Genomic DNA, 24,501 nt, shown 5'->3' with positions numbered 1-24,501 from the left:
GACTTGGATATTTACAACATTTGTAAATTTAATTCTCAGGGGATGAATGGTCTCTCAGGAATGGAAGCAGAAGCCCTTAACTTCAGAGCTTCCTCGACTCTCCACGTTCTCTTGTTTCTTAGAGCATATGTTAGTGTAGGGGTAATATGTGCCCACAGCTTATTTTATTCATCTGCCTCAGTGAAGGTGAGGACAAGAGTATATTGTCACCTATGTGACACTTGCTACGGACAGATGATTGTTCTTTTCTTGAGTCCTGGACAGCCCCTTATGTACAGCAGTTCTGTATCAAGCAAGGCTGTAGAGCTGGGTTGGTTCAAATCCATCTGCTCTACTTTGAGAAAAAAAAAATCATAGTTGCTCCCTTTTGATGATGGGTCAGCAAAACGGAGTTACTTCTATGAAAAAACAATTCATTACAGTGCACGGTTTCGTGCCCAGCTGTTACTTCTTTTTAGTATTTGAGATGTAAACCAGTATGTTCTTGATTTTTAATATAGTGGATCCATGAGGATTGGGAAAGACTTTATTCTTTTTACAAAGAAGGAAGAAACGATGACCTGTGTGTTTTTTTCTCAGACATTCTGTGAAAGAGAAGGTCTTACTGAGGTAAGAGTTGAGATTGTCCTTTGGTTTCCATGGTAACAGTGTTGTTTTCATTTACCATCTCAGGAGGTGAAGTCTACAGCTGTTCTTTCTGATTATGATTTAGAAATTTAGGAATATATTTGGGAAATGGAGAGAGGGTGGCTGAACATTCTGGGGGGGGGTTGTCATTGGAGGCCTGTCCTGTTGTCTTTTTTTTTTTTTTTTTTAAGAATCCATGGCCATTTATTTTTCTTGGGTAGCATTTTTTAAGATAGATTTTATTTATTTATTTGAGAGAAAGAAAGTGAGCATGAGCAGGGGTGAGAGGGGCAGAGGGAGAGGGAGAAGCAGGCTCCTTGCTGAGCAGGGAGCCCGACGCAGGACTTGGTCCCAGTACCCTGAGACCATGACCTGAGCCAAATCAGATGCTTAACCAACCGAGCCACCCAGGTGCCCCCCTGTTGACCATTCTTGAGTGGGTTATTAACTCCTAGGCATTTTTTCAGAACATTATTTTCATTATCCATGTACCCAAATCTCCCAGAATAAGAGGCGCCCTTTGGCACAGTGAGCTTTTTGGAAGGAGCCTGCAAAACATTTCCACCACTTGTGCCATAAATGAATGATCATTTTAAAAATAAATATTGGATTAAAAGACTTGGAATACAAAATCTAAAGAAATAGAGTGCAAAATAGACTAAAAACTGTAACCCCAGTGACCATAATTTCAACTCATTTGATGACCTAGCTACGCTTTAGTACTTTGCAGTGTCTGAGTTTTACTGTTCAGAATGTCAGTGTAATTCAATACAGAAATGCAGGTTAAGGAACTACCAGCACTACCCGTGGAAGGTAGAAAGCCAGCAGAAGATCATCTGACCATCAAAGTGGTCATAAAATGTAGGCAAACACATGGGAGTTGGATATATAACAAAATGAGGGTGTTTAAAAAAAATGCCGTTCAGTGAGTATGCATTTCTGCTGTTACAAAATTGTCAAAAGCTGTGGTATGGACGGAGAGATTAGAGAGCCTTGATTGGTCAAGGAGGGTTTTATGGTGCGAGTACCACTTGCAGCTGGGAAGGCTGGTATGTGGAGAGAAGTGGCACGCAGCAGCTCTCAGACCTGGACAGGAGTATGGGGTTGGAAGGACAGTGGGGATGTGAGGTTGCCCCCCAGGGGTGCAGCAGGCCCACTGCCCAGAGTGGGGTGTGGCCGGCTAAGCAACAGTCTGTAGGCGATGGGGAGTAGCTGAGTGGAGACTAATAGAAAGAAAAGCAATGCTTTAAGCATTTGTATTGCCATTTATGTATGTAAAGGCATGGAAAATTGGGCCAAAGCTGAGGTTACAGCTTTCCTAACATGGGCCATTTCCCTTTTTAAAAAAAAAACAAAAACAAAAAACTAAAACTAGCAACCCCTTCCCATTTCCGCTTCTACCCAGGCAATCTCTTTCAACAATATTAGCTGATTTTTTTCAGTATCTTCCTGCATATCCTACGTCTTCTGTTAGCTTTCTTAACAAGGATGCATGAGGGGTCAAGTATTTTGAGACTTCATGTGCATGAAAATATTTTTTATCCTACCTGAACACTCAGTGAATTTTCCTTCAGCAATTTGAAGCCATAGCTCTATTATCTTCTTATTTCTAGCATTGTCATTGAGAAGTCTGAAGGCATTTTAATTTCTGAGTCTTGTGTGTGACTTACTCCCCCCCCTTCTACTTTTTGAAGTCAGTAGAATCTTCTTTGTCTCCAATATTCTGATTTAAGTATTTTGCTTTTGGGTGGGTCTGTTTGCATCCATTGTGCTAGTTGCTTATTGGACATTTTCAATCTGGAAATACGTGTCCTTCAGGTTGGGAATGTTTTTCTGTAATATTTAATTATTTTCTTTTATATTCTCTTTTCTCTCTTTTTTGCAACCTCTGTTCTTTGCTCTTGGACGTCTGGAACTGGTTCTTTAATTTTCTTATCTTTTCTCTTCTCTTTTCTGTTCTTTATATTTTTGTTTTGTTTTCTGGAAGATTTTCTAACATTTGTGCTTCCAATTTTTTCATAAATTTTTTTCTGTAGTCATATTCTTCATTTCCAAGAAGTGTGTTAAATTCTCTCAATATTCTTTTTTAAAGACATATAGTTCTGTTTCAAGGATACGATGTTTCCTTTTAGTACTCTGAAGATATTAACAATGACTGGTTTTTCTTTGCCCCTGAAATTTTCATCTGCCTCGTTCAGTTTTTGTTTCCGATGAGTTACTTTGTGCTTGTTTATTTGGTCTGTGTTTATCATATTAGAGGCTTTTCTCAGATGGCTATCAATCCTGAATATAGAGTATTCCAATAAAATTTCAATTGAAAGCTCCGTGAGAGTGGGGCTGGGGGTGGGGGGCTTGGCAGCTATGAGTGTCACAATAGTGAGCCTAGCTGAGCTGTATTATTGGGAAACCCTCAACGTAATTTTCTCTGTGTCTTTCCTTCTGTGCTAGTCCAATGTCTCGGAGGAGACTCCTACAGTCTTCTGCCTGAAGACCTAGTGGATGGCTTTCTGGGACCCAAATGAGAGAAGAGATATGGGTTCTCTGTATTCAGTATATATACTTTAATCCCTCTGATCTCAGTAAGGTCCTGCTGACAACTGTGCCTGACATATCCTCTAATCCAGAAATGCTTTGTTCTACTCTTTCCAGAGAATAAGCATCCAGTCTCTGGAGGTGGGGGAGCTAGTGCCAGATGGGGATCTGGAAGCTCCTATTTCTCTTCCCCCTTTATTCCACCCCCAGAGTGAATGCATGCCATCGATCCCTGAGCCTTTTAGGTATTCCAAATTGTAAACAGGCTGGTTTTCTCTTCCGTCATCGGCCTCATATTGGTTTCCCGGATATGCTGTCATGTACCTACCGTTCAACTTCTGAAGTGCTGATACTGTTGTTCCCACTGCCGTCCTACCCATATTTCATCCAGGGCTGAAGTAGATTCCATCTGTCCCCACATTCTACAATGAAGCATTTTAGAGTAAAACTCTGCGTATGCGTAATTGTTTTATGTCTCTTTCTTACAACACTAGAATACAGGGGGAAATAAACTTTTAACTTTGTGTTTTGTCATTTGGCTAAATGAAGGATGGACTGAATTAGGATCAGATGAAAGGATGATGGTTTTTATTTGTGTACTTCATAGTAAACTGATGTGTGCATTTTTGTTTTTTTTTAATAGGTTGTGGTTCCAGTGCCTTCATGGTTAACAAGAACCAGAGAACCTGTCACAGATGATTCCCAAAAATTCTCAACGGAGTTGTCTATAATTTTTAAGTACTCTCCGTTTAGAAATGAAGCCGAACTGATGCAGCAGTTTGATGTGATCTATGGAAAACGTGGTAAGATCATCAACACTCGGAAGTTTTCTTAGAAGTATTTGTTTTTAGTGTCTCTCAAAAGATACTTGACATACGCTTTTATATTTTTTCTGTTTATAATACCATGCAGGATCTCACATGGGGGCAGTCACTCATTTTATCCACATGAATTTTGTCTTTAGTGAATCCAAACATGAATAGCCCTAAGTCCCTGACACTGGGAGAAAGATTTGTACTTGCACGAGCTTGGTGAAGACTGGATGTGGAGAGGACAACCCAGTCTGTGACCGTAGGGAATCCATCGTGCCTGCACTACATAGAGTTAGGAGATGCTTACTGCAGTGTCTATGATTAGATGATCCCACCTATGTAAGACAGCAGTTTATAAGCCAGTAAATCCAGGTTTCCGAGGCAGAGGGTTAGCAAAAGCTCTGTGGATATTTTCCACATGAACACATCTTTCTGTATATTCTGTATTTCTGTATTCTTTCAACCTGCACCAGCTTTCTACTCAACATGTAGAATGCACTGTGTCTGCTAACATTTTCCAGTGCCAGTCTTTCTCCAGACGTCCGCCTTTCATATCTAGAAACAAGAAGAATCCTACTCTAGGAAAAGCTATGTGCATTTTCCTTTTTGCAACTCCTTGATTTATGTAATTTTTTTAGTGAAATTCTGAGAAATTTGTTTCTGACTTGGCTTGTATTACCTTCAAATTTTCTTCTCTAATTTGTGGCATTTTGTTTAAAAATGATTTTTTGTCATCCTCTCCCTTTTTTCTTAGAGGAGAACTAGTGGCAATTCAACAAATATTAATCTTATTAATGTATCCATGATATACTTTTTTTTGTATTTTTAAAAAGAGGATGTGTGCGGGCAGTGGGGGAGGGGCAGAAGGGGCAGGGGAGAGAGAGAGAGAAAATCTTAGGCAGACTGCACGCTCAGCACAGAACCCAAGGTGGGGCTCTCGATCTCACGACCCTGAGATCATGACTTGAGCTGAAGTTAAGAGTCAACTGACTGAGCCACCCGGGCACCGCTATACATGATATACTCTAAGGACAGCTAATGTAATTTGTTAGTTGACTTTAAACTGTGAAATACTCGTGTAAATACTAATGAAGGGTGTACTGTTTCTTCAATACTTTTCTAAATGCTTTATAAAAATTAACACATTTAATTCTCAAAATAATTCATGAGGTCCGCTGTGTAGATTAGAAAAATGAGGTTCAAAGAGGTTAGGAAATGTATCTGAGGTCATTGCCCTGGTAAATAAATGGTTGATCCAGGATTTAGACACAGGCATTCTTAGTCACTGTGCTGTTTGTTCTTTCTTGTGTTGTAGTACTACCGAGAGAAGTGTAATTGGTTGTTCTTTTAATTTCTCTGACGGTCCTGTTTGTCTTTGTACCATAATCAATTTGTAAAGAATTTGGATTATTTAGTTAACTGTGCTTTAGAGCAGGGGTCAGCAAATGTGGCCTGCAGGTCAGACCCAGCCATACTTGTTTTTGTAAATAAAGTTTTATTGGAATACAGCCACACTCATTCATTTATGTATTCTCTGTGGTGGAGGTGATGGAGGTGAGTTGTCAGTACACGTGACAGAGACCATTTGGCCTGCAAAGCCTGAAATGTTTATCATCTGGCCCTTTACAGAAAAAGTTTGCCAACACCTATTATGGGGTCTAAAAGCAATTCTTCATATTTGTACAAATTTTTAAAACTCATCTTTGTTCTTACATGTGTTGATTGTAGTTCCATCAATGGGAGCTTTACCTGTAATACAAATTTAGCTCAGACGCCTGACAATTTTCATAATGCAAATTATGAAAAAATGCCAAAGTATAAGAAACCTCATTGAGAGGCTTATAAAGAATTGACTAGGAATAAGCCCTATAATGTAGAAACTCAACAGTCTTTGGCAGAGAGTGGAATTTGTTGTGAGACTTCTATCTTGGAACTTATCCAAGCATATTATTTACTGAAGTACAGAAGGAAATTTGGTCTAGAGTAGGCTTAATTCCATAGATGAGATAATAGCACCATGACTAAAATTTAGTGTAAAGTATTGACAAGTCAAATGTCCTTTTTTTCTTCTAGGTACTTTGCTGGTTATTTATAACTTGAAGCTTTTGCTTAGCGGAGGACCAGAATTGGATGTTAAGACTGACAAGGAAGATATACTGATGGCTGGAGCTCTTGAGGAGTGAGTAGTGTATACGTTCGACAGAATGTCTCTCAGTAATGGCAGCGAGCTGGCTCTGAAGCTCTGCATCCTGGATCTAGGTCTGAGGTCCCCGTCCTTAGGTTCTAGGGCAATTCATTTTATGCCAGTTACAGATGAAGTAGGTTAGGCTAGACCACTGATTCCCAAACCTGGCTGACGCTCTGAATGACCGGGAGAGCTTCTTAAGTGTAGGATCTTGTCTTAGCTCAGACTCTGCTGAGTCAGCATCTCCCGATATCAGGCCTAGGAATCAATACTTTTCACACGTTCCCCAGGTGATTCAGAAGCAGCAGCACATTTGGGAACCGCTGGACTAGCACCTCTAAGCTTCTCTAATTCTGAAACTCCTATTTTATGAATATTAAAACTGAAAAAAAAAAAAAAAACCCAGAGTTCATTATCCATTATGTGTCGTTAAAAATGGACATCAGGGTGGTGTGAAGCAATAAGAAATATCACCAGCTGACAATTCAGAATGACCCTATGAACTTCATACTTGTAGTTTATAAGTAAGTAAGTTGACATATTCCTTTTTCTTGGCTATTAGGGATCCATAGAAAATAGAATAAGGAAGCATTGGAGAGCATGAGTGAAAAGTATGGAGGGGGCGCCGCCTGGGTGGCGCAGTTGTTAAGCGTCCGCCTTCCGCTCAGGGCGTGATCCCGGGGTCCTGGGATCGAGCCCCACATCAGGCTCCTCCACTGGGAGCCTGCTTCTTCCTCTCCCACTCCCCCTGCTTGTGTTCCCTCTCTCACTGGCTGTCTCTCTCTGTCAAATAAATAAATAAATAAAGTCTTAAAAAAAAAAGTATGGAGAAATAAGGAAACAGTGATGGAACCTAAGTTTCTCCAAAATAACTTTGTATTTGAAACTTACCAACTTGAGCCACTGGCAGTCTCTTAGTGTCAGAACTCTGGAGCTAGAAGGGATTTTGAAGGAATTAAATTCAGTCTGATTCATTTTAATTAAATACTGGTATTGTCCAGTGGAAATATAATGAGAGAAACAAATATGAACCATATGTGAAATCTAAATTTTCAAGTAGCCACATTAGGAAAGGCAAAAAGAAATGGGTCAAATTAATTTTAATAATGTTTTATTTAATCTGGTATATATAAAGTATAATTTTAATATAAAAATATTAGACATTTTAGACTCTTTTTTTTTTCCTACTAAATCCTCAAAACCTAGTGCATGTCTTACACAGATAGCGTGTATCAGTTTGAACTAGTGCCCAACAGCCACATATGGCCAGTGGCTACCGTATTGGACAGTGCAATTTTATATTAAGAGATTGAGACCCAAGTAAATACATAAACTTAATGGAGAATTTCTTTTTCTTTTGTCTTTGCGGTGAAATTTGAAAGTCCCTTCCCCAGTTAGAAAACTTAATGTTTGATAATGCACTTTTAGATTATCTTTTCTACTTTTTTTTAATTTATGTTTTTCTTCATTTCATTCTAATGTATAATTCTTGATTTACACAGAAATGAAGGTTTTTTTCTTTTGGGAAAAAATAAAATCCAGCCTCATTTTGTTGTACAAATGCTGGGAACCCTTTTGGCAACATTAACAGGCCGAAATCAGAAAGGAGGCCTAGAACCGTTACTGGCACCTCCATTACCAGCTCCCCCACGCCCCTGGCCCTGCCCTTCTGTCTAACAGCTGCTTCCAAAACCAATAGCTCATGCTATTTAAAAGCTCTCAGCCCAAATTTTCAAACAGTTATCTTTCAGAGTGCCTTGGCATTTCAGCACTAGCATCAGAAAACAAACACATTATTAGAGGAATAATTTGACAGCTAATTTCTTTGGGAAAAAAGTTCTGTTTCCAGATTTGTTTAATGAAGTCAGAAGCTGTTTAAGCCATTTAAGCAGTTAATCACAAAATGAAGAAAATGGATCAGATCCAGGATATGTACAGTTTAATTTTGGAACATTGACCACATTGGATTTGTTTGTGTGTTTGATTTTTCAACATTTTTTTTGTAGTTTAATCATAAGAAAAGCCTGTTAAAGAAAGGGTGGGGAGATTTTTATGAGGATGGATTGTTTTAAAGAGGAGACATCATTTCTCTACCAAGGGTGCTATCTATACATTTCGTGGCTTCTTTTTTTTTTTTTTTTTTTTTTTTTACGATCTTTAAATGATTTTTTATTATATTATGTTAGTCACCATACAGTACATCCCCGGTTTCCGATGTAAGGCTCGATGATTCATTAGTTGTGTATAACACCCAGTGCACCATGCAATACGTGCCCTCCTTACTACCCATCACCGGTCTATCCCATTCCCCCACCCCCCTCCCCTCTGAAGTCCTCAGTTTGTTTCTCATAGTCCATAGTCTCTCATGTTTCATTCCCCCTTCTGATTACCCCCCCTTTCTTTATCCCTTTCTTCCCCTACCGATCATCCTAGTTCTTATGTTCCATAGATGAGAGAAATCATATGATAGTTGTCTTTCTCTGCTTGACTTATTTCACTTAGCATTATCTCCTCCAGTGCTGTCCATGTTGTAGCAAATGTTGAGAACTCGTTCTTTCTGATAGCTGAGTAATATTCCATTGTATATATGGACCACAACTTCTTAATCCAGTCATCTGTTGAAGGGCATCTCGGCTCCTTCCACGATTTAGCTATTGTGGACATTGCTGCTATGAACATTGGGGTGCATATGGCCTTTCTCTTCACTACGTCTGTATCTTTGGGGTAAATACCCAGTAGTGCAATGGCTGGATCATAGGGTATCTCAATTTTTAACTTTTTAAGGGACCTCCACACTGATTTCCAGAGTGGCTGTACCAACTTGCATTCCCACCAACAATGTAGGAGGGATCCCCTTTCTCCACATCCTCTCCAACAATTGTTGTTTCTTGCCTTGTCTATTTTTGCCATTCTAACTGGCGTAAGGTGGTATCTCAGTGTGGTTTTGATTTGAATTTCTTTGATGGCTAATGATTTTGAACATTTTTTCATGTGTCTGTTAGCCATTTGTATGTCTTCATTGGAAAAGTGTCTGTTCATATCTTCTGCCCATTTTTTGATTTGTTTATTTGTTTCTCGTGTATTGAGTTTGAGAAGTTCTTTGTAGATCTTGGATACCAGTCCTTTATCTGTAGTGTCATTTGCAAATATATTCTCCCATTCCGTGGGCTGCCTCTTAGTTTTTCTGACTGTTTCCTTGGCTGTGCAGAAACTTTTAATCTTGATGAAGTCCCATAAATTCATTTTATCTTTTGTTTCTCTTGCCTTTGGGGATGTGTCATGAAAAAGGTTGCTTTGGCCGATGTCGTAGAGGTTGTTGCCTATGTTCTCCTCTAGAATTTTGATGGATTCCTGTCTCACATCGAGGTCTTTCATCCATTTGGAGTTTATTTTTGTGTATGGTGTGAGATAGTGGTCAAGTTTCATTCTCTTGCATGTAGCTGTCCAATTTTCCCAGCACCATTTATTGAAGAGACTGTCTTTTTCCCACCGGATGTTTTTTCCTGCTTTATCAAATATTAGTTGCCCAAAGAGCCGAGGGTCCATTTCTGGGCTCTCTATTCTGTTCCATTGGTCTATGTGTCTGTTTTTGTGCCAGTACCATGCTGTCTTTGTGATCACAGCTTTGTAGTACAGCTCGAAATCCGGCATTGTGATGCCCCCAGCTTTGTTTTTCCTTTTCAACAGTTCCTTGGAGATTCGGGGCCTTTTCTGTTTCCATACAAATTTAAGGACTGTTTGTTCCAGTTCTTTGAAAAATGTCCTTGGTATTTTGATCGGGATAGCATTGAAAGTGTAGATTGCTCTGGGTAGCATGGACATTTTAACTATGTTAATTCTTCCGATTCATGAGCATGGAATATCTTTCCATCTTTTTATGTCTTCCTCAATGTCTTTCAAGAGTGATTTATAGTTTCTAGAATATAGGTCCTTTACGTCTCTGGTTAAGTTAATTCCAAGGTAACGTATGGTTTTTGGTGCTATTGTAAATGGGATGGATTCCCTAATTTCTCTTTCTTCGGTCTCGTTATTCGTGTATAGAAATGCAACTGATTTCTGAGCATTTATTTTGTATCCTGCCACGTTACTGAATTGCTCTATAACTTCTAATAGTTTGGGAGTGGCTTCTTTTGGGTTTTCCATATAGAGTATCATGTCATCTGCAAAGAGAGACATTTTGACTTCTTCTTTGCCAATTTGAATACCTTTGATCCCTTTTTGTCGTCTGATTGCTGTTGCAAGGACTTCTAGTACTATGTTGAATAATAGTGGCGAGAGTGGGCATCCTTGTCGTGTTCCTGATCTTAAGGGAAAGGCTTCCAGCTTTTCCCCATTGAGAATAATATTTGCAGTAGGCTTTTCATAGATGGCTTTTATGAGATTGAGAAATGTACCTTCTATTCCTACACTCTGAAGGGTTTTAATCAGGAAAGGATGCTGTATTTTGTCAAATGCTTTTTCGGCATCGATTGAGAGGATCATATGGTTCCTGAGTCTTTTCTTGTTGATATGATGTATCACGCTGATTGATTTGCGAATATTGAACCACGCTTGCATCCCAGGTATGAATCCCACTTGATCGTGATGGATAATCCTTTTAATGTACTGTTGGATTCTATTAGCAAGTATCTTGTTGAGGATTTTGGCGTCCATATTCATTAGGGAAATCGGTCTGTAATTCTCCTTTTTGAGGGGGTCTTTGCCTGGTTTGGGGATCAAGGTAATATTGGCCTCATAGAATGAGTTTGGTAGCTTTCCTTCTGTTTCTATTTTTTGAAATAGCTTTAGGAGAATAGGTATTATTTCTTCTTTGAATGTTTGGTAGAATTCCCCAGGAAAACCGTCCGGGCCTGGAGTTTTGTTATTTGGAAGGTTGTTTATCACTGACTCAATTTCTTCATAATTAATTGGCCTGTTTAAGGAATCAATTTCTTCCGGTTTCAATCTTGGTAGTTTATAGGTTTCCAGGAAGGATTCCATCTCTTCCAGATTGCTTAGTTTATTGGCATATAGCTGTTGATAAAAATTTCTAATAATCCTTCCAATTTCAATGGTGTTCGTCGTGACCTCTCCTTTTTCATTCATAATTTTAATAATCTGGGTCCTTTCTCTTTTCTTTTGGATAAGTCTTGCCAGTGGTCTGTCAATTTTATTGATTCTCTCAAAGAACCAGCTTCTAGTCCTGTTGATCTGCTCTACTGTACTTCTGGTTTCTGCTTGATTGATTTCAGCTCTAATTTTGGTCAACTGCTTCCTCGTGCGTGGATTAGGCCTGTCCCTCTGTTGCTGTTCCAGCTTCTTGAGGTGAGAATATAAAAACTGCATTTTAGATTTTTCTATTCTTTTGAGTGAGGCTTGGATGGCTATGTATTTCCCCCTTAGGACTGCCTTTGCAGTATCCCATAGGTTTTGGACTGTTGTATTTTCATTCTCATTGGTCTCCATAAATTGTTTAATTTGATTTTTGATTTCCTGGTTTATCGAGTCATTCCTGAGCAGGATGGTTCTTAGTCTCCAAGTGTTTGAGTTTCTTCCAAATTTTTCCTTGTGGTTGAGTTCCAATTTCAGAGCGTTGTGGTCTGAGAATATGCAGGGGATAATTTCAATCTTTTGGTATCGGTTGAGACCTGTTTTGTGTCCCAGAACATGGTCTATTCTTGAGAATGTTCCATGGGCATTAGAATAGAATGAGTATTCTTTGGTTCTGGGGTGTAGTGTTCTATATATATCTATGAGGTCCAACTCGTCGAGTATGGCATTCAAAGCCTTTGATTCTTTGCTTAGTTTTTGCCAGGGTGTTCTGTCTATTTCTGAGAGTGGAGTGTTGAGGTCCCCTACTATTAATGTATTTTTATTTATATGTCTCTTTATTCTGGTTAAGAGTTGGCTTGTGTATCTTGCTGCTCCCCTGTTGGGGGCATATATATTTATAATTGTCATATCCACTTGTTGAATACTTCCCTTAAGAATAATATAGTGCCCTTCTGCATCTCTAACTATAGTCTGTAGTTTAAAATCCAATTTATCTGATATGAGAATTGCTACCCCAGCTTTCTTTTGAGGTCCATTTGCGTGAAAGATGGTACTCCATCCCCTTACTCTCAGTCTGAATGCATCTTTGGGTTCGAAATGAGTCTCTTGTAGACAGCAAATGGATGGGTCATTTCTTTTTATCCAATCTGCAACCCTGTGGCGTTTTATGGGATGGTTCAAACCATTTACATTAAGACTGATTACTGAGAGATATGATTTTAATGTTGCCATGTTGCCAGTAAAGTCTTTGTTTGTATTGGCTGTGACTTTCTGTTCTGTATCACTCTTGGGGCCTTTTTACTTTTATAGAACCCCCCGTAATATCTCCTGTAGGGCTGGTTTCGTGGTTACAAAATTGGTTAGTGACTGGCGATTCTGAAATGTCTTTATTTCTCCATCAATTCTGAATGACAGCCTTGCTGGATAAAGGATCCTTGGCTGCATGTTTTTCTCTGAAAGAGCTTTAAATATGCTCCCCCAACCCTTTCTCTCATTCCAGGTCTGTGTAGACAGGTCTGACGTAATTCTGATGCTTTTGCCTTGGTACGTGAGAAATTTCTTTGCCCTGGCCGCTTTCAATACTGTATCCTTGCATCTAATATTTGCGAATTGCACTATGACGTGACGTGGCGTAGGTTTGTCGTGGTTGAGCTTGGGAGGGGTCCTCTCTGCCTCTTGGACACGAATGTTTGTTTCCCTTGCTAGATTAGGGAAGTTTTCAGCTACAATTTGTTCAAATATCTCTTCTAGACCTCTGTTTTTCTCCACCCCCTCGGGGATGCCGATGATTCTAACATTGGATCGTTTCATTGAGTCAGTAATCTCCCGTAACCTACATTCGTGGGCGTGGATTTTTTTAAGACCATCTTCTATTTTCATTTTTTCCTCTATTAACCCATCCTCCAATTCACTAACCCGTTCCTCTGCTTCTGCGACCCTGGCCATCAGAGCCTCTAGTTTTGCCTGCATTTGGCTCATAGAATTTTTAATTTCTGTCAGATTCGCTCTCATTTCTGTCCTTAGGGATTCTATATTCTCAGTAACCTTTTCGTTAATAGTTTTTTCAATTCTACTCATCATTTTGACCATCGTTACTCTGAATTCCATTTCTGATAATTTGGTTACATCCATATCCATTATTTCTGTGGCAGAGGCCACAGAATCACTGTCTTTTCTTTGCTGGGGGGGGCTTCTCCTTCTTGTCATTCTGATGAAGAGAGGTTGCGGGGTTTCCAGAGCCCAAATTATTGACTGGGTCCCAGGCCGTGCCCCTTGTTTTATAGGGATCTTAGGGATGTGGGCTTCTTCTTTAAAGATTTTATTTATTTATTTATGTGGCAGCCAACCAGCGAGAGAGGGAACAGAAGCAGGGGAGTGGGAGAGGAAGAAGCAGGCTCCCAGCGGAGGAGCCCGATGAGGGACTCCTTTCCGGAACGCCGGGATCACGCCCTAAGCCGAAGGCAGGCGCTCAATGACTGCGCCACCCAGGCGCCCGGGTTGTGGGCTTCTTGATTTTTCAGCCTGCCTTCTGTGTTCTGGGGGAGGGGCCTGCCGCGCCGATACTCAGGCAACCCTGTTTGGGTAGAGTCTCCGTGTCCCCTGCGAGGGGGGATGGGGATGGGCACTCTCTGAGCCGGTATTTCCAGGCTTTTGTTCTCTGGCGGCTTTCCCTGGTGGTTTGCTGTGCCTCTTCTGAGAGTCAGAGCAGCAGCGGCCAAATTTCAGCCTCTGTCACAGAACAGAGGGATTGCGGCCCGTTCTCTACTAATGTTCTGGCCACTTTAACTCTGTTCCTGTGGTGCTGCTCAACCCTGCAGCGTCCCGGGATGTGCGCCCCACACCCGGCGTCCCAGCCCTCACTTCCAGGGCCGGCGCGTTTCTGTCCCTTTGTGTTTTCTAATGCCGCCAGCCGCCAGCGCCCAGCGCGTCCGGATCTCCCGGTCTCAGTCTGGATCCTGTGAGGCGCACGGGATTCCGGTGATCCGCAGATGCCTGGTGGCGTGCGCACCCGGCTCACGGTCTCAGTCTGCTGTTTGCGGGTGCCGTCCGCGAGCCCCGCCGCTCTCCCGTGCAAGTGGCTACCGCTTCCGGCGCCGAGCGCGGCGGCTCCTCCCCTTCCGTTTATCTTCCGATATCTGTGCACAGTTTCATGGCTCCCCGCTTCGTACCTCAATACTCAGCGCTGGAGATGTTCATTTGTAGAGATCCAGATGAGTCTTCCTGCGTCTCAGGCTGGTTCCGTGGTTGTTTAGGCTGGTCTGGTACCTATCCAGCTCGACTCGGAGGACCGGCTGAAAACGGTGTCTCCTACTCCTCCGCCATCTTAACTCCTCCCCATTTCGTGGCTTCTGATGTGAGTCTCACAGTAGTGCCAAGGAGGGACTGCAGTACCGCCTCCTGGGGGGGAATGATGTATAGTTTCCCCTCTGAAAAGTCAGTGGGCTCTGACATTAACACCCAGTTCCTCTTCATTAAGGGACTAGAAAAACGTTAACTCTTGCGGCTGAAAGAATACTCTCGTCGAAGATGGATCTTTTTCTGCCTCTTCTTCCATTTATGACTTCTGATACTTGAACTTCTAATCAAGTACAGTTTACATAATCTTGGTTTTGAGAACAAGTGGTTTAGTAATGTAGCAGCTCCTTTGACACTTCTTTTTCTTGTGGTTATGGTGTCCCCTTAAAGCCACTGGGCACGATTCTTCATCTATTCAAGACAAGTTTCAAACCTTGAAACTATGCAATTTCCACCTTTGGTCTTAGATGGTGTGGTCCTGCTGATTCTGAAAATAATTTAATTTTCTACATAGAAATAGGAAAATTCAAGCTTTCAGGTTTTTTTTCTGATATACTTTTTCTTCCAATTTTGTTTATTATAAAATCAAAAGTGAAGCAATGTTTTTTTAAAAATTTTAAAGAAAAGAATATATATCATAATCGATTATTAATTTTTGTTATTCAATTCTAGTGTTTTTTAAGTGTGATTTCTGTGTTTTTTTCATTTACAATTTGCTTCTGAACTTAAAGTTATTATGTAGTCTTGGTAAGTCTCATTTCATAATGATTTCTTGATAAATGGTTTTACAATAGTCCATTAAATTGATTCATTGTAATTTCTATAATGATTTCTGTATTTTTGGATAGTAGCATTGGTCTCAGTGTTTCACATTATTTATAGATATTATTGAAATAAACATTTTCATACAGATGGATTTTTTTATTCTTTTAAAAATTTTTTTAAGACTTATTAGCGAACAAGTGTATGAGCAGGGGGGAGGGGCAGAGGGAGAGGGAGAAGGAGACTCCCCACTGGGCAGGGAGCCTGATGAAGGGCTTGGTCCCAGGACCCTGAGGTCATGACCTGAGCCGAAGGCAGATGCTTAACCAACTGACTCACCCAGGTACCCTTGAATTGTTTTTTTATGACAAATTCCCAAGAACTACTGAGTCAAAGTGTCTGGGCATTCAGATAGTTCTTGTGAATGTATGATATCAGTTTTAAACTTTGCAACCAAAACCCTTTATTTGCTTTGGGCTAAGGCTTTGGGCTGAGGCTCTACAGCCCTAATCCAACCATCAGCAGGGCTTTGTTGCAAGATGACAATAACTTTATGAAAATTTCATTAGGAGTGATGTTCAGGTACACAGGCAGTGGCATGTGCTTTGGCAATAGCAGTGTAAAGACAACCTGTTTTCACTTAAATTAAAAAATATGTAGATAGAGAAGTCATCTCAGAATTTCAGAATCAGATGAGGCAGAAGTTTGCATTTAACGTGTGATATATTAAATCAGAATTTGAATCTGTGAATGTGGCATGTGGAGAGTGCCAGGGAATCATACGTAATTGCAGGGTGATGTGCAGAAAGTGGGTTATATCTGCTGGGAAAGAATCTGCCATGTTAAATTTAGGCAAGGTGCCCTAAAAGGGAAGATGACAATATGAAAAATAACTTTGTAAGAAATCAAAAGAAAGTTAAGACTTTGGAACAAAGAGGCAAGGGAAGGGCTGTGAATATGGGATATTAATGAAAATAATAGTGAACTAATGACAGGAAATAAGTTTCTGCAGAGCCGTTTTAGACAATGTTTGTTTGTTAATTTATGTTGTGGTAATTTTTGGAACTCTGGACCAAGTCCCACATCTCAAACCTTTACAAATTTAACCCCCACCCTGTTTTTGTTTTTGTTTTCCTTTGAAGTAATCAAAACAAAATCAAGTTAACTTGTTGTCTCCTTCTCACTGGTGGCTGTTAGTAAACTTTAGTTACAGTCACACAGATGATTAAAATCTGAGTGATTTGCAGAGGTCCTATATTGACTGAATGTGGTAGGACTGAGCAAATGGAATGTGGCAGGTGGTAGAGGGGAGGGTTTGAAGAGGCCAGCACCTGGCCTTGCCTCACAGGTGGTCTGTATCAGTTGGCATCTGCAGAATGGACAGGGTTGTAATTGTACTTCCATATTCTGTACCCGGAGAGTCTGTGTAGATAGCAGGTATGGAATTACTCTATCCTTCAGATATTTTACATTTCATTCATAGGGCATAGAGTTCCTTATGTGGATACCAGTATGGAACTGTAATTTCATAACAGATCTTGAAATTCATATAAGGTATGCCACCCAATCCTGGATCGAAGTGTTCGTTTTCCTTATGCTCTCCTGTCTCTCACTCTTCGGTGTGGTCTACCTGGTGGTCCAGCACCTGCTCCAGGGACAGTAATCTTTGGGGCAGTGGGTGGAGTGGGCCTCATGTAGCACACAAATATGTTGATTGAAAACTACTCAAGCGTGCATAAATACATCAATCAGTGTAACAGTGCTTTCTCATTCTCTACCCCCCCATCTCTCTTCTACTATAGAAATCATTCTGCAACTTGGGTTTTAAATATGTCATCTAGATTTTTCAATATTTGTCAGTTTATACTAAAGTCATACTTTTTTCTTCTTAGCTTTTTCTTTTGACATAATTTAGACTTCTTGACAGCATTGCAAAGATAATGCAAAGAATTCCAACATACCTTTCTCTCGGGTTCCCCAGGTGTTGATATTCTACCACACTCGCTTTATCATTCTTCCTCTCCCTCTTCTTCTCTTTATGCATGGTAGAGACCCATGCATTCCTTTTCATTTTAAGGGTAATAATCTGTCACTACCAGTATTTTGTGACTAAAGTTGTCCTAGATTTGGCTAAAGGATGCCTGTTCAAGCTGGCTTTTTAAAATTTTTTTATTTTTTTAATTTAAATTCAATTCATTAACATATAGTGTATTATTAGTTTCAGAGGTAGAGGTCAGTGATCCATCAGTCTTCTGTAATTCCCAGTGCGCATTATATCACATGCCCTCCTTAATGTCCATCACTCAGTTACCCCATCCCTCCACCCACCTCCCCTCCAGCAACCTTGGTTTGTTTCCTATGATTAAGAGTCTGTTATGGTTTGTCTTCCTCTCTGATTTCATCTTATTTTATTTTTTTCTTCTTTTCCCCTGTGATCCTCTGTTTTGTTTGTTTCTTTTTTTTTTTTAAGATTTTATTTATTTATTCAACAGAGAGAGAGACAGCCAGCGAGAGAGGGAACACAAGCAGGGGGAGTGGGAGAGGAAGAAGCAGGCTCATAGCAGAGGAGCCTGATGTGGGGCTCGATCCCATAACGCTGGGATCACGCCCTGAGCCGAAGGCAGACGCTCAACCGCTGTGCCACCCAGCACCCCCTCTGTTTTGTTTCTTAAATTCCACAAATCAGTGAGATCATATGATAATTGTCTTTCTGTGCTTGACTTATTTCACTCAGCATAATACCCTCTAGCTCCATCCATGTCAGTGCAGATGGCAAGGTTTCATTTTTTGATGGCTGAGTAGTAGTCCAGTGCGTGCGTGTGTGTATGTACACCACATCTTCTTTATCCATTCATCTGTTGATGGGCATCTGGGTTCTTTCCATAGTTTGGCTTTTGTGGACTTTGCTGCTATAAATACTGGGGTGCAGGTGCCCCTTCAGATCACTACATTTGTATCTTTGGGGTAAATCCCTAGTAGTACAATTGCTGGGTCATGGGGTAGCTCTGTTTTCAACTTTTTGAGTTTTCCAAAGTGACTATATCAGCTTGCATTTCCACCAACAGTGTAAGAGGGTTCCCCTTTCTCCACATCCTTGCCAGCACCTGTCATTTCCTGACTTGTTAATTTTAGCCATTCTGACTGGTGTGAGGTGGTATCTCATTGTGGTTTTGATTTGTATTTCCCTGATGTCGGGTGATCTGGAGCATTTTTTCATGTGTCTGTTGGCCATTTGGATGTATTCTTTGGAGAAATGTCTGTCCAGGTCTTCTGTCCATTTCTTGATTGGATTATTTGTTCTTTGGGTGATGAGTTTAATTAGTTCTTTATAGACCTTGGATACTAGCCCTTTATCTGATATGTCATTTGCGAGTATCTTCTCCCATTCTGTTGGTTGTCTTTTGGTTTTGTCGACTGTTTCCTTTGCTGTAAAAAAGCTTTTTATCTTGATGAAATCCCAATAGTTCATTTTTGCCTTTGTTTCCATTGCCTTTGGAGACATGTCTAGGAAGAAGTTACTGTGGCTGAGGTCACAAAGATTGCTGCCTATATTTTCCTCTAGGATTTGGATGGATTCCTGTCTCACATTTAGGTCTTTCATCCGTTTGAGTCTGTTTTTGTGTATGGTATAAGAAAATGGTCCAGTTTCATTCTTCTGCATGTGGTTCAAGCTGGCTTTTATGTTCTTTTGACATATCACCATCATTTTTATACATTTTTTGGCGTCGTAAGATGTTTCAGGCTCATATTATACTTCTGTTGCTGTAATACAATCAGCCATTTCTCTAAAGAATCCTGGTTTCTTTTATTGGATAATTGCAGTCCTCATTTTTAAAAATGATTTTTTAAAAATGGCTATAATGAATTACTATACATTGGTATATAATAGTTTTTCAATAATATTCGTTATTTTACATTGATATATTGTCCATCAGTACCCCCTTAGTGATGATGGGAACTTAGGTTGATTTCACTTTTTCACTATTTTAACAATGCTGATCTTTTTTTTTTTTTTTTAAGATTTTATTTATTTGAAGGAGAGAGAGAAAGAGAGCAAGCAAGCAGACGGGACATGCAGAGGGAGAGAGAGAATCTCAAGCAGACTCCCCACTGAGTGAGGAGCCTGAGGGTCTTGATCCTAGGACTCCAAGATCATGACCTGAGCTGAAACCGAGAGTTGGCTGCTTAACCAACTGAGCCACCCAGCTGCCCCAGCACTTACCTTTTTTAAATTAGAATTTGTATTTAGGTAATTGTAGATTCATAAGCAGTTACAAGAAATAATATAGAGAAAGCCTGTGTACCCTTTGCTCAGGTTCCCCATTGCTGTTACTTTGCTAAACTTGTAGTATAACATCACAACAAGGATATTGACATTGATGCAATCTGCCTAGCTTGGTGCAAAGCCACCAGTATATCAGCACAAGGATCCTTCCTGTTGCCTTTTTTTTTTTTTTTTAAGATTTTATTCATTTATTAGAGAGAGCGAGGGCGAAAGAGCACAAGCAGGAGGAGCAGCAGAGGGAGAGGGAGAAGCAGACTTCCTGCTGAGCAAGGAGCCGGATATGGGGCTCAATCTCAGGACCCTGAGGTCATGACCTGAGCCTAAGGCAGCTGTTGAACCGACTGAGCCACCCAAGTGTTGGCTTCCTGTTGCCTTTTAGAGCAACACACACCCTCTCTCCTCTTTTCCCACTTGATTTTTAACATTGTTAGTATTGTCCTTTGTCTAATAGTTTTTGATATTTTGAGGTTAAATCTGCAATATTTTTCTTTATGAGTTTCTTTTCCACTTCTAAACTCAGGTGTTCTTTAACCGAATATATTTTCTTATCATTTTTTTAATATCTGTAGTTTATTTCTGTAGCTTTTTAATCTATCTGAAATTTGTTTTTTGAACATGGTGTACATGGGGGAGGACAAATTAATATTTTCTAATGGATATAGCATTTTAAAAATAGTCGAGCCTTTCCTACTTATTTGAAATGTATCACTAATATAAGCTAAATTCTCATCATATATGGATCTGCTTCTAGATGGCCTATTTCTTTTCGTATATTTTTTTTCTCTTCTCGCTTCATTAGAATTTTTTAATTGCTGTAGCCTTTAAAATGTGTTTTGCTATTTGGTAGGGCAAGTACTCCTTCACTGTCCTTTTTAAAAATCTTTTGATTATTCTTGCAGATGTTCTTTTCCGTATGAATTTCAAAATCAGGTTTTCAGGTTTTATTACAAAAAGTGCTCTCTTGGGATTTTGATTGATAGCCCCTTGAATTTATGGATTAATTGGGGAGGAACTGACATATTTATGTTTTGGTTCTTATTTCGGTCTTTTATATAGTTTGGTGGAGTTTTACATCAACATATATATCCTAGTTAAGAACAAGGCTTTGGTAGTTAGACTGTATGGGTTCAATTTGTAGTTCTATAAGCTGTGTTAATATGGGGAAGGTAGTTAATCTTACAGAGCCTCAATTTACTCATCCAAAAATGGCAATAGTGATAGCAGTAGTGTTAATAGTAGTGTATCACAGGGTGTTGTGAAGCTTGCATGATGTATGAACTGAAAAGTGCTTAGACCACTCCCTGGCACAGAGTTCATACTCAGTAATTGCTGGGTATTATTATATCTTCATATAGGTCTTGTACAGTTCTTGTTAAGTTCATAGGTATTGTGACTCTTCTTGGCATTCAAATACGATCTTTTCTCTGTTGCTTTTTCTAATTATTAATGTGCAGACAGGAAAGCCATTGACTTTTTAAAAAATTTTTATTTATTTATTTTAGAGGTGGGGAGGGGCAGAGGGAGAGGAAGAGAGTCATTAAAGCAGATTCCATTTGATTCCTTGACCCTGAGGTCATGACATTAAAAGTTGGAGGCGTAACCAATGGAACCACCCAGGCATCCCCAAACCATTGACTTTTGACTGTTGATTTTATATCTCGCCATTTACTGAATTCTTTTATTCTAATAGTTTTCAGTTGGGTTTTCTATTTAGTCTTTATTTGCAAATAGTGATGGTTTTGTGTCTTCATTTCTCTTACTCATTCTGTTTTCTTGTTTTAACTAATCAGTTAACTAAGAGTGGTAATAACAGACAGGATTTTTGGTTTGTTTCTGTCTTAATGGAATTCTTTTATCTTTGACAGTTAGGTGTGATATTTGTTCTAGTTATTATTCCTTTTAACCAATGCTTTTTGTCAAACTTAGGAAGTCATTTTATTTCTAGTTTATTGAGTGACTTTTATTTATTTTTCACATTAGGAAATTGGTGTTAAGTTTTTGTCAGTGCTTTTTGATATCTGTTGAGGTGATTTAATTTTGTTTTTCTCTTTTAATCTGTTAAAGTATATTATTCTAGTAAAGTGTTTGCTATTGAACTATCATTTTTCCATTCCTCAAATAAACCCAACTAGTTCACTGTGTTAATTTCACTGGTATTTTATTTAATATTTTTTGCCGTTATGCTTACACGTGAGACTGGGCTATCATTATGCTTTTATTTTCCTTATCTTATTTAGTATTGGCGTATAGATTATGGTAGAATGAGTTGAGAAGTTTTTCACCTCTTTTTTTGATTTGGAAGGGTTTATGTAAAATGAGTCTTTTTGTTTGCCTGTAGATTTGGTAGAAATTCTCTGAAAAATCTGTAGTCTTATCACCTTTTTTTGTTTTTACTTTCATTACTTTTGAATTGTGCTATAACTTAATCTCAGATTTTTAAATTCTTGGATCAAATTTGTCATTTATAATTTCTTATAAAAACATTCATTTTATTTAGATTTGCAAATTTGTTGATAAGGAGTTTTACATAAAAAATTCTTATAACATTTCTGTTTTCCCCAACCCTATAGTTGTGTCTCCTTTTACTACTTTTGTTGCATGTTGTGCCATCTCTTTGTCTTGGCCAGAAAGGCTTAGGTGTTTCAACTGTCTTTAAAAACAAAATAATTTCAGATTCTTTTTAAATCTACTAGGTTTATATTAGTCATATATTTCCCTATTTTCTCCTGCTTTCTTTGGATTTGTTTTATTTGACTTTGTCTGCTTCCTTGAGGTGTATCTTTTATTTGTTTACTTTCAATTCATTTTCTAACCTGAATAACTGAGGCATTTATGCATCCTCCCAGCCCAGCCCTCCTCATTATGGCTCTATTCTGCAGGTTTCAAAAGTAGAACTGTCATTGTTGCTTATTTCATTTATTTTTTTTAAGATTCATTTACTTATTTGAGGGGGTAGGAGGGGCAGAAGGAGAGAAGCAGATGCCCTGCTGAGCGTGGAGACCCCATGTGGGGCTCTATCCCATGACCCTGAGATTACAACCTGAGCAGAAACTAAGGGTTGGTTGCCCAAAGGACTGTGCCACCCCCCCCTTTTTTAAATTAATTCATTATTGCTTATTTCTAAATAGTTTATAAATTCCATTTTGATCTTCTCTTTAGCTCAGGAATTACTTTTAAAAAGTATTTTAAAAATCAGCAAGTACATAAGTTTTTTGGGGGTGGTGTCAAATATCCTCTTATTCTGATTGTATTATATGGTGATCAGGGAATATAGTTTGCATTGTATCTGCTCTTTGAAATCTGTTGAGATTTCTTGTGGCCTAATGTTTTAAACATTGGAAAAATTGTGAATCTCTGAAAAAGACAGATTCTGTAACGTCATGTTTTTAATTAAGTTATTCAGATCTTCCATTTCTTTTTCTCCCTCAATCCCTCAATTTCTGAAGAGGAGTATGAATCTTACAGTGCCTTTGGTTTTGTCCATGTTTCTTTATTTCTTCTAATTTTTGCAGTGTATGTTTCTGAGTCATTAGATTTATGGCAGATATACATTTTAAGTGAACCTTTATTAATATAAAATATCCCTCTATGTTCCAGTTAATGCTTTCTAATAACTTTGTTTCTATTTTTGTCTAATATTAACCTATGTTTGCTTTATTTTGATTAACTTTTCTTACCATATATTTTTCCACTGCTTTATTCTCAGCAGTGTTGTTTAATTTTCAACTTGTCTCTTATAAATGGCATATAATTAGATTTGTGACTCAGTCTAAGTGCTTCTGTCTTTTAATAGGAAATCTATCTGTTTTACACTTATTATGACATCTGCTATGGCTGCCTCTCATTTTATTTTTTGTATTTAATTTGCTTCTTTGGTTGTCATTCATTTGCGCTTGGGTTTATTTAATTTTGTATGCCTATTTTTTTTCTCCCCCTTTGTGAGATTGTTGAGTTGTAATTTTTTTTTTTTTTTTTTTTTTGCCAAGAAGGAAGGTTCATTTTTTTCTATTCCAGTAGTTTGAAAATCATTTGTTCCATTCTATTTTTTTACAGTGGATTATCTTTACATTTTAAATAAACATATCTAAACTTAGTTTTCTTATCAAAGTGTAGAGTTAACATCTGTCTCATCTCACAAATAAGTCAGGGCCTTAATATGCTTTATTTCTCTTTCATACCAGTTCCACCTTTTCTGATTATTCTGTTTGGATTTATTTATAACATTTTACAATATTATATCATACCCTGCGTAAATAGTTATTTAGACTAAATTATAATATTTAATATTTTTCTTTGCTTACCACACCATCTTCCATCCTAGATTTTTTTAATTTACACATTAGTTTATTTGCTGGGTTATAGCTTCAAATAATTATTTCGAAGTCCACGTGAGGTAAATTTTTAGAAGCTTTGTATCCTTATAAGTGTCTTTTTTCCCCCTTTCCTCCTCAATATTTGTTTAAATGAATGAAGAAACATTGATTCAAAAATAGTTTCCCAGGGGCACCTGGGTGGCTCAGTAGGTTAAGTGTCTGACTCTTATTCTCAGCTCAGATCTTGATGTCAGGGTTGTGAGTTCAAGCCCTGCACTGGGATCTACACTGGGTGTGGAGCCTACTTAAAAAAAAAAAGTTTCCCTCAGAACTTATTGCTCATTTGACTTCTTGAATCCATGTTGTTAATGAGAAGTCTGACCCAGATGTGATTACTAAATTTTTGTAAATTACTAATTTTCCCCCTTGGATAGCTTTTAGGAGTTCTCTTAACTTTAAATAAAATTCCACAATGTGTCTGCTTGTGGGTTTTGACTTATTAAACGTTCTTCTTACTCAGGACTCTTGTCCTCAGGGTTCTTGGAGGACACTTCTAACTTGCTTATTTCACATTGGCTCTGCCTTCAACTAGATCCAGACCCAACCATTTATCACCTCCTCTCCCACCATAATCCTTGTCCAGGCCACCGTCATATC

The 24,501-nt window shown here is 38.8% G+C and overlaps 1 protein-coding gene across 1 annotated transcript in view; it reads left to right on the top strand.

The window, feature by feature from the left end:
* MORC1 (MORC family CW-type zinc finger 1) overlaps positions 1 to 24,501 on the top strand; it is a 161,503-nt gene that overhangs the window by 16,520 nt on the left and 120,482 nt on the right. Inside the window, exons 6-8 of the mRNA XM_040621719.1 lie at positions 501 to 609; positions 3,803 to 3,962; positions 6,045 to 6,150. Of these exons, the coding sequence (XP_040477653.1) occupies positions 501 to 609; positions 3,803 to 3,962; positions 6,045 to 6,150 (375 nt within the window). The remainder of the gene's footprint in view (positions 1 to 500; positions 610 to 3,802; positions 3,963 to 6,044; positions 6,151 to 24,501) is intronic.

Source organism: Ursus maritimus, unplaced genomic scaffold (genome assembly GCF_017311325.1).
Source record: "Ursus maritimus isolate PB19 unplaced genomic scaffold, ASM1731132v1 scaffold_4, whole genome shotgun sequence".
NCBI lineage: Eukaryota > Metazoa > Chordata > Mammalia > Carnivora > Ursidae > Ursus > Ursus maritimus.
This window is presented reverse-complemented; position numbering and strand designations above follow the sequence as displayed.